We start from the raw sequence: 16,993 nt of genomic DNA, 5'->3' as shown, positions 1-16,993 counted from the left end.
GTCCGTTTCAAACAACATCCCATCTGGAAAACGTGTGTTGCCAGCTGTAGGACACTGCTGTTAGCAAAACGACCAGAGCAGGAAGTGGGCTGCCCACACCCGTGAGGTGCCCCCTCAGGAAGCCCTTGGCTATCTCGGTAACTGACTGCTTGTATGACCCTGCCTCTAGTCTCCCGAGACCCCATTCCCACTCTTCTGCTTCAAACTAGCCAATAATGAGTGACCCACGAAACCCCAGAGATCCCACCCTGAGACCCTACTAAAGGCTGAACGCCAGGTTCACGGTCTGTCCTGCCACGGGGCTATGCGGCCCCGAGCCCGCTGGGGACCTCCAGCCGTGGGAGTGTAGACCTTTTTCCCAAGGGCACCGGCTGCCCTGAGAGCCGGCACAGCCGCGCCATCTGCCTGTCGGGAGGTGCACGGGGCTCACTGCAGTGAACTCGACGGCCCCCGTGCTTCCTCCGTCTTTCTCAATAGAGCTGCTGTTGGTTCATCTACTTTATTTCTGAAGAACAAGAGTTTGTATTTATTCTTCTTTTGTTCCTAATTTATTAATTTCTGCTTTTATCCTTAATTCCTATCTCCTGATTTCTTTAGTTTTATTGTCTTTCTCCAACTTCTTGAACTGAACATGTACTTCGCTTTCTTTCCATCGCTTGGTAATCTGCTGGGGGCCGGACTTCCCCCGGCGTGCCGGGGCAGCATCCCACAAGTGCTCCTCTGCACGGGTTTTGTTATGACTAGTTCTTCAACTTTCTTTGACTTCAGCTGTGATCTCCTCTTGGACCCCAGAGCCGTTTCACACGCAGGGAACTCTGAAAGGTTGATTTATAGCTTTGTTGCCATGAGATGAGGTAACACCATCTATACACTATCATCAGCGTTTCTTGGTGTCTCTCTCCTCCACGGAGTCTGAGCTACATCAGTTAGGCCCACTGTACCCCGCGGCTCAGGAGCCCATCCAGGGTGGAATGGCCGGGGGGGGGGGGGCCCACATCCGGGCCTCGAGAGCACGGGGTCAGTGGAGCCGGCAGCCCAAGGATGCCTCCCTCCGGAGTCTGACCTTCAGCCTCCTCAGGCCACTGTGCTCGGGGTCTGCCAGCAGGCCACTCTCCACTGCCATCCAGGCCTCTGCATAGCGCTGCTCCTCCAGGCAGTTCTGGCCATGGCACAGAAATGCCTTGGCAGTGGGGCCCCGACCTGGCCGCTCCCACAGGCTGCTCTGGGCTAGGGTGGGTGCCAGCTTGAGAGCCTGGGCAAAGGCCCCAGCGGCCCTGGCCCCATCCCCCAGGCTCAGCAGCAGGCGGCCCTGGGAGCACAGGTCCTCCACCTGCGTCGGGAGGTCGCGGTCCCGCACGTCCCCCTGGAGGACATGGTTCAGGTCCTCCAGTGCCCGGTCAAACTCCTGCAGCTCAGCCAGACAAGTGGCCCTCAGGCGCAGGTGATGGGCACTGCTGCTCCCGGCGAGGACTGCCAGTGAGCAGTAGCCCAGTGCTTGCTCTGGCTGCCCCGATTTCAGGAGGGTGTTGGCTTCCTGGGCTGCAGCCTGCACAGAGGGGACAGAGGGAGGCAGTGTGGGACAGCCCAGAGAGAGACAGGCCCCTCCCCTGCCCAGCTGGCCTCTGTTCCTGACCTGTGCAGAGCGCTGCCCACTTCCTCCAAGGGAGTGGAAGTACAGGGTAGAGGGCACGCCCTGCAACCCCACCACCCTGGAAGCCCAGCTCTGATGGGGTCCCTCTGGACTCCCCTCTCCTCCTCACTGTCCCCCCACCCCCAGCCCCTACTGCTTGTTATCCGGTGACCTGCTCCCTCCTTCCTCCCTGTCTCAGCCCTTCTCTGCGGTGCCTTCCCCAGAGGCCCAAGGATGGGCAGCTGCCAAGGCTGCCCTGGCCCTGAGGGCAGGAGCCCGCACCGCCTCTGCCCAGCTCGGTCCCTGGACCTTCTCCTCTGCCCGAGGTCCGGAGGGCAGGGTCCGCGGAGCATGGCTGGGTTTCTCAGTGCAGGGAGCGGAAGACCCTGCAGAACCGAGTCGGCGCGGAGAGGCTGCGCCGCCGACGGGCCACCCGCCCTAGCATCTGCCGGCACGACCTCCAGGGCTTGGGGTTCGCTGTGCTCGCGCCCCGGACTGGAGCGTGGTGCCGAGGGCTGTGGGGGGCGCCACCCAGTCCCGACCTCCGAGGATGCCGCAGGGCGGAGTCTGAGGTCAGCGGGCACCGTCCGACCTCGCCCTTCCCTCCCTGGGGGCTGCCGGACCCCCGTCGGCGCGGCCCAGCCAACAGGCCTCCTCTGCCCCAGGCTCACTTCCTCTCCCGGGGATGGTGGACGTCCCCTCCCCCAGTCCACCCACAGGCCGTCCCCTCGGGTCTCCGGCGCCTGCTCTCCTCCAGAGCCCGCACTGGCTCCCCGCTGCCGGACGAGGGTCCCGGGGCCGGCCTTCCCCGCTGTCCCTGTCCCTCCGCCCTGCGGCGGGTCACACTCGCGGTCGCCGGCAGGAGGGCCGAGCCTCGGGCGCCGGCAGCGAGCGGAGCCCCACGCCCCTCGGACCTCCGAGCGCCGCCCGGATCTCGGAAGGACCGCCGCGGAGCAAGCGCAGTGAAGCCGGAGGGGCGGGGCGCGCGCCGGAAGCGGGGCGTGACCTCTCCGGTTGACTTCCGGGTCGGCCCGCGTCGCCCGGCAACGGCCCAGCGGGTCTCTACCGCCGCGGAAACCACCCTGCGCGCCGCCCCAGCTAAGCCCGCGTTCCCGCGGGTCCTTCCTCTCCGCTCGGAGAACCCCGTCCGCTTCCTCCTCCTGTCTCGGTCCGCCGCCCCGCACCCCTCCTGTCTCGGACCCCCGCCCCGCACCCCTCCTCCTGTCTCGGTCCGCCGCCCCGCACCCCTCCTCCTGTCTCCGTCCGCCGCCCCGCACCCCTCCTCCTGTCTCGGACCCCCGCCCCCCCCCCCCCCCTCCGGTCTCGGACCCCGCCCCGCCCCCTCATAAGGGCTCAGAGACTCTACCGAAGTGGTCCTGGGTGCTGAGACCCCAGCCAGTCCCCTCCCCAAGGCTCTGCTCCTCTGAGCACCAGGTCCTGATGACCCATTCATCCCCCGGTGGCAGCCGCCCCCCTGCATCACCGAGGGCTGTCTTGGCTTTCTGTCGCCAAGGCCTGCGCAGCCACCTGCTCTATTAAGCTCCGTGGCTGGAACACCAGTGTGGTTTCTGTTCTGCGGGGGGTCCCCAGAGAACCCCCTAGAGTCCTGGGCACATGCTAGCGGGAGGAGGTAGGGGGCCTGCCCGACACCACAGGGGGTTTGATTCTGAGCCGCCCCCACTCCGAGGTGGGTTTGTGCTGGTGGCCGCCTCTTCCTGCTGGTCCTCTCCCGCCCTCCACACAGGTGAAATGCAGCCACTTCAGGGGAATCTCCTCTCCTCCCCACCTGCTGGAGCTCCTGCCCTCTGTCCTCCTCCCCTCCTCCTCCTGGTCTGTCATATGGGGCCCAGAGGCCTCTGTCACCCGTCCCACCCCCTCCTCCATCCACACCAGCCGCACCGACGTTCTGCCTGTTTCTTGAACTTTCTGAACTCTCTTCCTCCCTCAGGCCTTCACCTTGGCCTGTCTGTCCCTCATGGTTTCGCCTCGAGTGCCACCTCGTTTCCTTACTGCCCTGATTTAGGGTCTTCTCGACACCAGGACACTCAGAAGGGCACCCTCACCCTGTCTGCCCTGAGACGAGGCCCACAGGCTGGGGCAGCAGCTCCCCGGTGGGTGGTGGAAGGCGGCCAGTATGTTCTTGTTGAATGGACAGCGGAACGACAAGTCAGCCAGCCAGATGCAGCGGCCCCGGCCTGATGCCTCCCTCAGCCCACTGCCTTCCTGCCGTGCTCTCGCTGGGGGGCGGTGGGTGCTCTCTCTGCCCGACCTGGGGGTGGGTGTGGGCTTCCTGCAAGGGCAGGTGCCCCCAGCTGGCTCAGCCAGGTCTGAGGAGGGGTCCGCCCTGTCTCCCAGGCCCTGTCACCTGTGGGATGCCTCCCGCAAAGAAGCCAAGAGGTTGCTGGGGTTTAGGATGGCCAGACTGGCTTGTCCCCCCTGACGCGCAACTGAAACCAGGGCATCCGGGAGGGCGGAGCAGCCCTGAGCGCAGCGGGGCCCGGGGAGCACACCTGGCTGAGGCGCTGCCGCTCCGAGGCCTCCAGGCGCGGCAGCAGGAAGCAGAGGTCCTGCGCGTCCGTCTCGGCCAGGCGCTGCAGGTCCCGCGCGGCGGCGGCCGCGTCTCCCTTCTTGAGCCAGAGCAGGCCTCGCCGGGCGCAGGCCGCCTCCGACCCCGGGGTGGGCTGTGGGGCGTTCTGCAGGCAGTCTCCAGCTTCCTCGTAGCTGCCTGTCCATGATCCGGGAAGGACAGTCAGGGGGCTGCTGGGGCAGGCAGCAGGAGAGGTGGGACACTGGCCACCGCGCTGGGAAGCCGGCCAGAGCCGCTATTGCTCGGTGTTGGCTCAGGGAGATGGACATGGTGGCACCACGCCAGTCCCAGCTTGCCTGCTGACCCCGTCATGGGGGGGTCCCTAAGCTGCATGACCCCAGGTTGAGCAGCACGACTCTGAGCACACTCACTGTGGTCACCACGAGGGGCTGCCCTGAGCACCTGCGTGAACATGTACTCGGCCGCTGGGCAGTTGTAGGCCTTGCCAGGGGCGCTCCGCAGGCTTGGAGGCGACGGGGACAGGTCAGGGAACTGCAGGCTGCCCAGAGCCCTCCCCTTTCACATTAGTACTGGGATTTTCTCAGGGTTTTGGCACATGGGGGCTTGACACAAGCCCACCTACAACCTGGCCTAGTGTCCACAGGCCTTCTGTAAATGGCTGTTGAGTAAATGCATGAGTTTATGAGAAGCCCCAAGCGTCTGGGTCCTTTTATGAACCCCCAAGTTGCTCCTTTATCTGTCTTCCCTGCAAGCAAAAGTACACAGGTGGACGAAAGCTCAAAACACTGGCACCCCCGGCCCCACACCGGGACCAGGTCACAGGGACCAGCACTTGGGATGGAAAGGACACCAGGGGGCACTGAATCTAGGGTGTCTCTCTTCCATTTTACAGGACAGAATCAAGGGTCAGATGGGCTGGGGCAGACACCCACATTCCCCACACCCGGGCCGGGCATACCCATGGCAGTGAGCACGTCTGCCTGCAGGAGGTGTCCGCTCAGCCGTCCACCTTCGATTTTGATCAGCGCTTCCCCCACAGCTAGGAGGCCCTGGGCGTCCTCGTCGCTGAGGGTGGCCCCGGTGTCCAGCGGTTGGCTCAGCAGGGCCCGGCAGCGGGACCAGAGGCCCTGGGTGATGAGGGCCTGGGCCTCTGGCTTCAGAGAGCGAACCTCAGGGACCACCGTCCCAGGGTCGAGCTTCAGAGCTGAGAGGATGTCGTCCACAGCCTCCTGCGGGGGGAGGAGGGCAGGGTGGGCGGCAGAATCGTCCCCGCTGGGCATCTGCCCGGGTGCTGGGGACACCAGAAGAGGCAGATGGCCCAGTTCTTGTCCTCCACGACAGGAGGCACAGCCTGGTGAGCTGTGTGCGGCCAGGGTGCTGGAGCTGTGGGGAGGGAGCGCTGGCCGCACCCAAGGGCTCTCGCTGAGAAAGAGCCCACGACGGGCCGGGACAAATGAGGCCGCTGGCGTCCGCAGCCGCCGCCCGCCTCAGCAGCTCCCGCGACCGCTTGTCCTCACTCCCTCGCACTCCGGCCCTTACGTCATTAAGAAACCGGGCAGGCAGGTCACCTCTGTGCGCAGGGCCTCAGGGCAGACACTCAGCTTCAGCCACTCGCCTGTGACCTTGCTCTTGGCTGAGAAAGGCCCCTGTGCAGCTGTGCAGCTGTGGTCGCCTGCTCTGTGAAAAGCACCTGCCTGGGGCCGGACAGCGCGGGTCCCCTCCCACCCCTGTCCCTGCAAGCCGACCGCGTGAGTCCACCGGCTCCGTGCAGAGAGCTCTGGGTGTCGCACCCAAAAGGCAGCCGAGGTCTTCTTATTTTAAGTGGGGGGAGGGGGGCGTCTAGTAGCCCCCAGGGTTTGCACAGTCCGTGCCGAGTCCGGGAAGCAGCGGGCCTCTTCCATGAAAGGTCTGAGCAGAAAGGGTTTTAATGGGTCCCGCACTCAGGACGGCCCGGCCCGGCTCTCTCTGTGCTTTGGCTGAGAAGGAAGGAGGCCGTGCTCGTTCCTCCCCTAACCCCCTTGCCCATCCCAGGTGGGCGGGCGGCCCCGGTACCTTCTGCTGGCCCAGGGCCAGGTGCAGAAGCGCCCGACCACACAGCGCCTGTGCGTTCTTGGGCTCAGCCCGCAGCACGGAGTTGAAGTCGAACATGGCCGTCTTCTTCTGGCCCAGGAGCGCGTAACAGCGGGCACGGGTGAGCAGGGACTCAACTGCCTGACTCCCTGGAGGAAGAGGGTGTGGCATTGGGACGTGACCGCTGCTGGGCCTCGGTGGGTGCGGTGCATCTGCCCTCATTCAGCATTCGAGGCCCCCTCAGGGAGCTCACAGACAAGCCAAGACACAGCCTTGAGGGGCAGCTGGGGTTTGCCTGGGTGCACTGGCCATGGGAAACAGGGAGTCCAACCGTGAGGGTGGCATCTAGGCTGGTGGGCAGTCAGAGAGGGGTCCCAAGAGGAGGGGCCGCTGCAGCGACATCTGAGGTGAGGCCGGAGGAGGGGCCGGGAGGGGGCCGGTTCCTTGGGGCTGGACAGGGAACAGCTGAAGGTGGGAAGTTTCCAGGTGGGCCGGGAGGAGCCCTCTGAATGCTGGGCACAGAGGCCCCTCCCCAAGGACAGCGCCACCCCGCTCCCTCCGGTGTCTGTCTGGTGACGGACAGGACAGCGCGCACTCTGGGTCGTGCCCGCCTCCCCACTAATGTGTGGAGGCATGAGCTCTGCCCCAGGCACGAGCCCTGCGTTGTCCGTGAACTAGCTCACGGGATCCTCACTCCCACCCCTCGCCGGTGTCTCTGTCACCCGCTTTGAGAAAGGTGAACGAGGAGCTGCTCAGTAAGTGGAGAGCCAGGAGTCCGCCTCGTGTCTCCATCTGAAGCCCGCACTCTGAATCTCCACGCACCCCAGGAAATCGGGGTGCATCCTTGGGAAAGTCCCTTCCCTCCAGCTGGGTGCCCTATGACCCCATGCTAAGAAGGCCCAACTCCAAGAGGCTCTGTCACCCAGGATGGTGCTGGGGGAGTCTGCTGGGCACATGGGGACACCATGCAGAGACACCCCACTATTTCCATAAAGGGTTTAGGGGAACCACGGCCTCTCCTGGGTGGAGGGGGCCAAGCTAGGAGAGGCCACAGTCAAGTGTGGCCCTCCTACCCACAGGGCCCAGGGGCTGTGGGATGGCAGGCCAGGGTGCCAGGAGGATCCCAGTTCAGGTCCCAGCTGGTCTGACCCCTCTCCCACGCTTTAGCATGCTCACCTGGACAGCGAGGGCCTCGCTCGGGGCAAGGCGTACTCCCCGAGGGGCCCCAGAGCACGCACACTCCCGTGAACCGAGAGTGGGCTTGAGCCCCGCATGGCTTCTCTTGCCCCTAGGTACCTGGCACAGGGTGGGAACCCCGGAGGCGGGCGGGCAGCTCCTACCTGCAGCGAAGATGGCCAGAGAGAGGTAAGCGATGGCCTCCCTGGTGTGGGCTGTGCCCTCGGCCCCACTGGGCCTCGCCCTCAGGATGGCCAGGGCCCGAGCGTGGCAGTGGCCCCGCAGCAGCTGCCGGTCCTCGTGGCGGAACACGTCCAAGGTGGGCTGGAGGCACGCCGTGTCCCCGGACTGGACCACCTTCTTCACCAGCTGCAAGGGGCGGGGCAGTCACCCGGTTCCTCCCTGTGCAGGACCCCCAGACCATCCCACCTCATTCCCCCTTGAGGGAGCTTAGCTCACGGGGCGTGGCCCACGAGCTGGGCGTCGGGGGGCGGGGCTCAGGGGCGGCGCTCGGGGGCGGTGCTCAGGGTGGGGCTCATGGGCGGGGCTCAGGGGCGGTGCTCGGGGGCGGTGCTCGGGGCGGCGTGCTCTGAGACAGGGACTGCGCGTCTCGGGTGCTGAGCCCCGGGAAGGCAGAGGGCGGGAGGTATGAGCTTGCGTCGGGCAGCTGGGCAGCTCGTCTGGGCTGGGGGTGGCCTGGGGTGGGGGATCCCGGTGTCCCCGAGCCGGAGGACCTCCTCCGTGGCATGGAGGTGGAGATCTCGCTTCGCCGGCCTGCACACTGCAGATCCAACGAGAAGCGCGGGGAAAGAGGGCTTTCAAATTATAGGGAGATCGAGGGCACCGCGCGAGGAGCAAATGCGCTGGGACCAGTGGCTGGTCTGGGTGGAGCGAGACTCGGGGGGGACACACCCTCGGCTCTCCGAGCGGCTCGGTCCCACAGGGACCCGATGCTGCCCCTGCTGGCCCCTCGTTGAAGACACGGGTCCCAGAGCAGAAGGACCGGCCGGTTCCGGGCATCCTCCCCTCTCCCACCTGCGCGGCCTTGCGCAGGGAGACCGGGAACCCAAATCCGAGCACAGCAGAAGAAGCTGACAGGCCCCAAAGCCCGACATCTTCCCCTGGAACATAACCTTCTGACCCGGGTTCCAACCGGATGGTCTCCTAACATCCGGTTGAAGTTCTGCTTTTCCTGGGAGCAGAGTGGTCTTGGAGAGAGGTGAGGCGAGCAGGACTTGAGGACCAGGGGACCCCTCTGTCATCCACCCTCCCTGGGCAGGGTCCCCTCCAAGCCTAGTTTACTGAGAGATTTGGGACGGAGCTCAGTCCTCACCTGACTTTTGGCCCTTTTCCTTCATAACATATTGAAAGCAAATATGAAGGAATTACTGCGTGCTGGAGACCTGCTGGGTCCTGGGGTACCTGCTCCAGCTAGTTCAGGACAGCCCACAAGGGCAGGGCACAGACGAAGAGACTGAGGGTCAGGGAAGTGAGGGGGGCCTTGCTGGAGGTGGCAGAGCCTGGGGCTGGGACATGATTGACCTGCTCCAAAGTCCAGACTGTGGGGTGCAGAGTGAGGGGCCCAGAGGCCTGTGCCCTCCACAGGGCTGTGGCCCATCACCTGCCATGCTGCACCGCCCCCCCCCCCCACCCCTGGTCTCCTCACCTGGTTTGCGTCATAGAGGAAGCCCCTCCGCAGCTGCAGCAGGGCCAGTCGCACGAGCACAGGGGCTGCCTGGGGCCTCCGGGAGAGGGCCAGCAGCAGGGCCTTGTGGGTGTCCTCCAGACGGCCTAGGCGGTACAGGGCATCAGCTGCCAGGAGGCCTGAAGCCTCATCTTCCCGGTCCAGTTCCATCAGAAGCATGGCCAGCTGGTACACACCGTGGGCATCCCTGTGGAGAGAGTAGCTGGGGGATAACCAGCCTGGCCCCTGTCTGCACCCCTTTCAGCTGCCCAGGAAGGTTCTATCCCCGGGGACCTGGTCCGGGCAGCTCCTTCCCATCCAGCCACAGAGCCCTGGGGTCTGCTGGAAGGACCCTCGCACATGCTGTCTCCAGAAGCCACAGCTGCCTTCTCTGACATTGATCCCTTGGCCCTCGCTCCCCACCGCATCCTCCCACCACCCCGTGTGGCAACCATTTTGCAGTTGGAGGTGGAAGCTGTGAGCTGGCCACAGGCCAACCCTGCCTCAGTTTCCCTTTCTGTAGAAATGGGACAAGAGTGTTGGCCTTGCAGGGTTCAGGGGTGTGTTGTAGGCAGAGTTAGAGAACACACTGGCCTCACTTGGATGCTCCCGGTGCGCTGGGAGTGCGAATGAGCTCCCACTGGGAGAGGGACTGGAGCCTCCAGGAATGACAATTCCCGGAGGCAAAAGTAGAAAGGAACCCATCTCGCACACGAAATCCTCCTCACCAGCACATCGCGAGAGAGAGAGAGAGAGAGAGAGAGAGAGCGAGCACGCAGGGTGGGGAGCTGACGTCAAACACGCCCCCGCCCCCCCGCCCCGTTCAGTGCTTTGAACTTTGCTAAAACACCTTCCTGTCACCTCTTGGCAGCCAGAGAAATGCAAATCCAAACAGGGGCACCCATCAGGCTGCGAGAGAAATTCCAGTGAACATCAGGGTTGGGCGTGTGGCTAGACAGGCATACGGACATGTCAGGAAGTCAAGGACCTAACAGAGGCCTGTGCTCCATGTCCCGGAAACCCCACCTCTGTGTCCACACTCAGGACAGAACATCGTGGAGGCGTTCCTGCTCTAACAGAGGGCAAGGCTCTCGGAATGGACAAGGAATGATGGCAGGTTCGCTAGGCAGGCTATAGCTTGTGCTGCCCGAGGAGGAATCCAGAGGCAAAGGAAATGTTTGTGATCTACTGAGTGAAAAGAGTGGGCCATACATTGCCCATAGCGCTCACACTCATTTTAGCTCCCATGTGCAGAGAGAAACAACCAGAAGGGAATGTTACCTATGGGGCGATGGGAAGGTTGTATTTTTTCATTCCTTTTTAAGTTCTTAATTTTCTATGATAATTAGGCCCACAAAGCATCACATTGTTTGTGACTGAGAGTCCTAAGAAGCAGGCTCCAGTGCTAAACCTGCTGTCCATGATTCAGGGAAATATCCCAGCTGTTTCCTGCCTCAGTTTACTTATCTGTAAAAAAGGAAGACACTCACCCCTAACTACCTCACGGGAGACCAGAATGAAACAGTGGCCCCAGGGGTGCATGGGGCTAGTTTTTACCCTTCCTGCGCCTCGGGGCTGTCCATCTCCACGGCCTTACTCCGGCGGCCGGGTGCGCCCGTGAGTCCCAGGTCCGGCCTCCGCTGCAGCATCCTGCGGCCCTCTTCTCGCAGCACGGTCAGCAGGAGGCCCCTCTGGTTCCAGGGGACGTAGGCCTTGGCGATGAGCAGTGCCTCCTCGGGCTGCAGCCGGCAAGCGGTGACATAGTCCAGCGCTCCCAGGAATGCGCTACCCTCCAGCACCCTCAGCAGCCCCCGGCCACACAGAGCGCGCACGCAGCTGCCCAGGTGAGGCGGCCCGTGCTCCACCACCTCCTGGAAGTCCTCCCGGGCGCGCCCTGCGTCGCTGGCGTGCAGCGCGCAAAAGCCGCGCAGCACCAAAATGGGCGCGCGGTCGCTGGTGTGGGCCCCGACGCGGTAGTCCACGCGGTGCCCAGGACGCGCAGGCCGCAGCAAGCGCTCGCACAGCGCCCGGGCGCCCGCTACGTCCCCAGCCAGCAGCAGGCACTCGGCCAAGCGAGTGCCCAGTGCCGGGCGCACCCCGGGCGGTGCAGCGCGCAGCAGGACACGGAGTGCGCGGGTCACTGGGGCCAGCAGCTCGCGGCCCGAGTTTTCGCGGAGCTCAGCGCGGCTCCTCACGGCCTCCTGGAAGTGGGCGAAGCCCATGTCCGCTGCTTCCTGTGCCTGGGCCCGCACGCGCTCCCGGTCCCCTGCCGAGAACACTGCCTCAAACTGCTTCCGCGCCTCTGACGGGCTCTGGTGGAAGGCCTCGTGCAGGTCCCGAAGCAGGTTCCGGGCCCCACTGTCCAGAAATAAGGCGGCAGCTGCGCGGGTGACCAGCAGAGCAGCCCGACGCTCACCTGGGGAGAGAAACAGAGGCTCCGGTCCTGCCTCTAGGCCCACGTCCTCCCTGGTGCCACCGGCAGCTGCTGACGGTCCAGCGCTTTGGACCCTCTGAAGCATCTCAGGGCATCTTCCTAGAGTGTCCCAGTAGCCCAGGACATTGTATCATGATGCTAGACCTTCAGCGACAGAGCAGAATCAGGAGGGACAGCTGGGTGGGTGTGGTACACATACCTACCCAACAGTGTTATGGCCCATGGGTTTAAAGTCAACCTCACCGATTGGCCAACAAGGAAATTTAGTTACGAAACCTCCTTACTCTTTAATGATGGATTTGCGGAGTGAGTTTCCTCTTCTGGGATCAGTGCCCCCAGGTCAGTGCAGAGGTTCTGACCCTGTGACCTTGGGAGGGGCTGGTTGCTACTCCTGCATCTTTGCTTCTGGCCTTCTTGGGGCAAAGTTGGGGCCCAGCGCTACCCTCTGAAACAGGGAATGCCCTCAGGTACAGGAAAGCCGGAAAGGCACACCCACTGCTGCTTACACGACGGGGGCTTGGGCCGGTTACCGGATCTCACTGTGCCTCAGTTTCCTTTTCTGTTTTATAATGCGGTTTAAAATGGTCTGCACTCACATGGCCATGAGGATGAAATGGATTAATGCTCATCTAGTGCTTGGAACAGGGCCCGGGGGTTTTTACTCAGGGAGGTTCCCATCAGCAACAGCGCCACCCCACCTCCTCCTATTTAATGTCTGAGTGTGCTTGTGAAGATGGGGGCTTTCTCTGGATATGGGTGAAATGGAAGTCTAAAAATTTTAATTTCATCAAATACTCCAAATTTCCCTTTACTCTTTCCACTTTTTGTATCTTAAGAAGTCCAGCTGTCCGTAGAAATCTCAGTGAGATTCTCTCATATTTTCTTTAGAAACTATAAAACTTAACTATCATACAATCCACTTGGAATTAATTTTTTTTCTCCCAGAATCAGCACCATCCACTGAATAATGGTCCTTTTCTTTCGCTACAGATCTGTGATGCTCTCTCTCACATATTAAGTTCTGGATGCCTATGGATCTGTTTCCGGCCTTTCTAATTTGTTTTATTGGTCTTCCTATCAATCCCTTAAGTCAGCAGCCTTCTGCATTGGGTAGTATAGCTTTGTAACAACTGGTAGAGCAAATACGTAGAAAATATATGCAAAATATACAATGGGCAAAAGATTAATACCCAGAGCATTTGAAGAATTCCTACATATCAATAAAAAAAAATCCAATAGGAGAATTGGCAAAAGCATTTCCCATAAGAGAAAACACAGACGGCAAAGAAACGTGACAAATGTTCAGCATCGTAGTAATGATGCAAATGCAAATTAAAACAATGAGATACCACTTTCCACCCACCAGATTGGAAAAATTTTTAAAATTAAATTAATTTAATTTAATAACTTGGCCTCACTAGTAATCAGGAAAATTAAAATTAAAACAACAGTGGAACAATGGGATAACATTTTGTGTCCTCCCATATCTGTCACAATTTTTAATTCAGGATCACACGGCATCACGCCTACGCCACTATTTCATTGATCCCAGCATGTCTGGAGGCCAAGCCAATTTGCCCCCTTGCTGGAAGGATCCTAAAACGACCAGGGCCATGATTTCCACCTACGGCAGTAGCTCTTAATGAAGCACCTTGAATGAAGGAGATATGGCTGTCCCGGGTGCCGAGAGAGCCGTGGTGCCTGGACGCTTACCCATGGGAGATGCGAGTTAAAATTGTACTTATTCTTGTCTTCATACAGAGTGTCCCTGAATGTCTGCTTGCGGAGAAGGGCAGAGCACTTTCTCAAATACACGGTGTTTCTTCCGTGTTTTCAAGGACCCTTATAAGTAACCTTGGGATTAGAACACACTTGCTACAGGAAATTGTGTTTGTAAAAAGTCGGTTAGAGGCCTTTACTTATTCATGTTGTGAGCCACGTTTGTGCTAATGGTGGCGATAAGGTGACTCCCTGTGACATAAGTGACTTAGGTCTAATTAATGCAGCGACTCTTAGGGAGGGTGGGCCTGTCCGCTGCGGAGCCAAGGCAGCCCAGACAAGCTTCCTGGAGTCGGGGGGCGGGGCGGGCAGGGCTTACCCAGCACACTGGCTCCCTGAGGTTGTAGCCTTGGGAGTTCCGGTCTCCATGGGGGTCTCTGCCGTTGGTCGTTCTGGTGGAAGGCCCCTCCCCGCTGGGCGTTGCTGATGCCCTAGCCTCAGTATCCCCGCTCACAGGACACTGCACGTTTATGCTTTGGGCATAGAGGGTACCCTACTTTCTCATGAGCTCAGGATTCTTGGTGACTCTGCTGAGCCTGTTTCTACCTTTTATAGTAGGAGGACTTCGGCCTTCTGATCTAGCTTATTTCCAGAAACAAATTTGCCCACTCACTTGTCAGTTCTCTCTGTCTGATCCCTGCCTCCCCAACACACAAACATTGGGGTCACCAGCAAACCCCATGTGCACAGAAAACAGACACCGTCTGTCCTCTCGTCATGCACGTGGCATCGCGTGCCTCAGCCTCTTGCAAGCACCTGCATCTTCTGGCTCTCGTCAGCACCCTGTGTTCTGTTTCTGCTGCTGGGAATCATTTAGCCTTAACTCAAGTGACACCTCCTCCAAGAAGTCTTCCCTGACCACCCAGCTAGAGCAGCACCTGGCAGGGTCCATTTTTCAAAGCACATATTTTGTTTGTTCCTTTTCTTGGGTGCTCTGTAAGGACAGGGCTTGTCCATCTTGTCACTGTGGTGTCCCCAGCCCAGGAACAACCTCCCACCCTACCATAACCAGGACTTAAGCATGCTGTGAAGGCACGACGGGAGCGACGTTCAACCTGGCCTCACTCTTACCTGGGAGTCTGCTGCCTGTCAGGTCAGACTCAAGGGCCCGGCTGCACACCACCCGGCAGTCCTCATACCGGCCACTGCGGAGCAGGGCTTCTGGTGACAGGGCATCGCTCCAGGTGCCTTCGGGGTCCAGGGCTGCCAAGAGTCCCTGGCAGCCAGCTTCCTGCTGGCGGATGCTGTCCTCAGCCTCCCGGCGCCCTGAGATATGGTCCTGCAGGGTGCTTATCAGCATGGGGAGATGGGGCTGCTGGTGGGTGCGAACGAAGGCCACGGTCCGGTCTGCACTGGAGGCAAAGGCCTGCACATAGTCTGCCACGCCAGCGTCCACCTGCACCCCGGACAGCACGCGGGCCAGGGCGCGTGTCAGCTGGAGCTCCAGGGCTCGCTGGGAGCGTGCATCCAGCAAGGTGCTGCAGCGCTGAGCCACCTCCTGGTGGCGCCCCTGAGCCAGCAGACTGGCCAGGGAGTGCAGGACCGCGGCGGGGTGGTCCGGGCAGAGGGTGGCCAGGAACGCGGAGGCCAGGGTCCGGGTCAGGGAGACAACCGCCATGCCGTCCCAGTGGATGGCGGGGATCTGGCTGTCACCGCGGCACCAGGCCTCCAGGGTGGCCAGCACCGGTGCGCCTCGGGCCTCAGCCAGGGCGGTTCTGACGCTCTGCACGGCCGAGGGGGCGTGGCAGCTGAAGGCCGCCAGGTAGAAGGCGGTGGCCGAGGGGAGCTCTCCCAGGGCCAGGCGCTGGTCTCCTTCCCGGCAGAGGCAGGCCACAAGCTCCCGCGCCGACATTACGGCTGCGCCCCTGACCGGCCCAGGTCTCGTCCTCGCGGGCACCTGGGGCGGGGGGGAGGCGTGGTTAGTCCCCACCTCTCCCCACGGAGACCCCAGACCAGCGCAGAGCGCCTTGGAGGGAAGAGCCGGGTGGGGCTGGCACATCTGCCAGGGTCCGCCAGGCCAGGGCCCTCTGCAGAACGCGACCCTTACCCTGCTGGGCGGCCCACGCGAGGAGCCGGGTGGCCTGCGGGGTCAGGGGGTCCAGGCCCTTGCTCCCCACACCACAGCCAGCAGAGGACTCCGCGGGAACGTGGGACGCCCCCCCCCCCCCCCCCCCCGTCCAAGTAACACAGGCCGCCTTCTCCGAGCTCCGAGGCTCTAGAGACCCGCGCAAAGTCAGGGCCCGGCCTCTGCCCACCTCCCACCGCCCGCCGTTCCGGGGGAAGCGCGGGGCTGCGGCGACGTCGGCGCCCTTGCCTGGCTCTTGGCCGGGGGTGGGGAGCCTCGTAGGCCCAGGCCAGGGGATCGCTGAGATTGGTTCTGGGGACCAGCCCCTGTCACTCCCCTCCCACTTCCCCAAACCGGATCTGAAGTATGAACTGCCCCGCTCGGGGACCGTCTCTGTAGGGTCCTGAAGTGCCGGCACCCAAGCCCCGCCCAGTGCACGCCCCGTGAGACAGACGCCCGCACCAGCGCCCCGAGACGGCCCACGCCTGCACACGCACGCAGGCACACACGCCCACACACACTCACGTCTGTGCACTCAGACACGCGCACTCGCCTGTGCTCCGAGGCCGTGCGGGGTGCGCGCGGCGGGCGGTGGGGAGCGGCGGTGGGTGCGGCTCCGCCCCGGGGTCGGTTTCCCGGGAGAGCGTCAACACCCCGCCGGGCTCCGCCCCCGCCCTGCCCCGTCCCCGCCCCGTCCCGTCCCGGATCCCGCCCCCTCCCCGGACCCCGCCCCGACCGGACTCCGCCCCAGCCCTGCTCCGGACCCCGCCCCTCCCCGCCCCGGACCCCGCCCCGGACCCCGCCCCAGCCCCGTCCAGACCCCGCCCTACCTCCCGCAGGCCCTCGCTGGGGAAGGGTCGGGGAGGAAGAAGGCGGAGCTGCAAGGGAGAGAGACCCCGGGTTTGTGGGGGTCTCGGGGCCGCTCCCTGCCGAGGCCAGCCCTCACCGCATCCTCTCCGCACCCGCACAGATGAGGAGGGAGCTCCGCGGGGGAGAAGCCCCTGGGCCCGGCCCTTCCTGAGCTCTGCCTTCTCGGGGCCCTTCCTCGCCAGCCCTCTTCCTGTGCAACTTGTCGGTTGCTTTCGGGGAAACTGGCCGCCGCGGGCCACCCCTCCGCCCGGGCTCCTGTGGGTCTCTCCGACCCCTCCCCCCGCCGTGGGTCTCCTCCCCACACGGGCTCCTGCCCACACCCCGGCAGGGGGACGTTTCCACACATCAAGCTTCTTCCTGCTGACTTGCTCACTCCGGCCCAGGCCACCTGTGTGGAGCAGAGGCCGGCCCTCCTCGGGACACGGCCCAGAAGGTGGCTCTGAGGGGCTGTGACTTGAGACTGCAGGCCGGGGGTCACCCTCACTGTAGCCAAGGAAGGGTGCAGCGTCTGGTGACTGTTTTGGGAACCCCCCCATCTCCTGCCACCCCCACCAAAGCAGCAGCAGTGAGAAGCAAAGGCGGCCGGAGGCCTCAGCGGGCAGGGGCTTTGCCCTTAGGGCTGAGATGCTGAGCCTCGCATGCGCAGCGAGTGGGAGTGGGGGACGCTGGGCAAGGTCGACGCATGTCCCTGGAGAGATGGTCTTGCCTTGGCGGAGTGCCCTAGTTCAAGCTGCCAA

At 62.7% G+C, this 16,993-nt stretch overlaps 1 protein-coding gene across 1 annotated transcript; it reads right to left on the bottom strand.

Moving 5' to 3' along the window:
- Positions 1-979: 979 nt before the first annotated feature.
- LOC111154702 (tetratricopeptide repeat domain 34) lies at positions 980-15,190 on the bottom strand. The gene is made up of 8 exons (XM_022514553.1): positions 14,393-15,190; positions 10,666-11,524; positions 9,091-9,316; positions 7,589-7,793; positions 6,231-6,397; positions 5,137-5,407; positions 4,141-4,355; positions 980-1,546 (listed from the first exon to the last, which is right to left on the bottom strand). Exons 1-8 carry the CDS (start codon positions 15,171-15,173, stop codon positions 1,019-1,021), a joined length of 3,252 nt encoding a protein of 1,083 aa, XP_022370261.1. The 5' UTR covers positions 15,174-15,190; the 3' UTR covers positions 980-1,018.
- Between the last annotated feature and the right edge of the window lie 1,803 nt (positions 15,191-16,993).

Source organism: Enhydra lutris, unplaced genomic scaffold, assembly GCF_002288905.1.
Source record: "Enhydra lutris kenyoni isolate GAN:26980312 unplaced genomic scaffold, ASM228890v2 scaffoldscaffold38, whole genome shotgun sequence".
Classification (NCBI taxonomy): domain Eukaryota; kingdom Metazoa; phylum Chordata; class Mammalia; order Carnivora; family Mustelidae; genus Enhydra; species Enhydra lutris.
The sequence above is the reverse complement of the archived record's forward strand: the minus strand, read 5'-3'. Positions and strand labels throughout refer to the sequence as shown.

Excerpts from the sequence above, each read along its gene's own strand:
- LOC111154702 (XM_022514553.1), bottom strand. The coding sequence starts at position 15,173 with ATGTCGGCGCGGGAGCTTGTGGCCTGCCTCTGCCGGGAAGGAGACCAG. Across the intron at positions 6,398-7,588 it reads TCTGGCCATCTTCGCTGCAG|GGAGTCAGGCAGTTGAGTCC; the intron begins GTAGGAGCTGCC and ends CTCTTCCTCCAG. Across the intron at positions 1,547-4,140 it reads AGCGGCAGCGCCTCAGCCAG|GCTGCAGCCCAGGAAGCCAA; the intron begins GTGTGCTCCCCG and ends CCCTCTGTGCAG.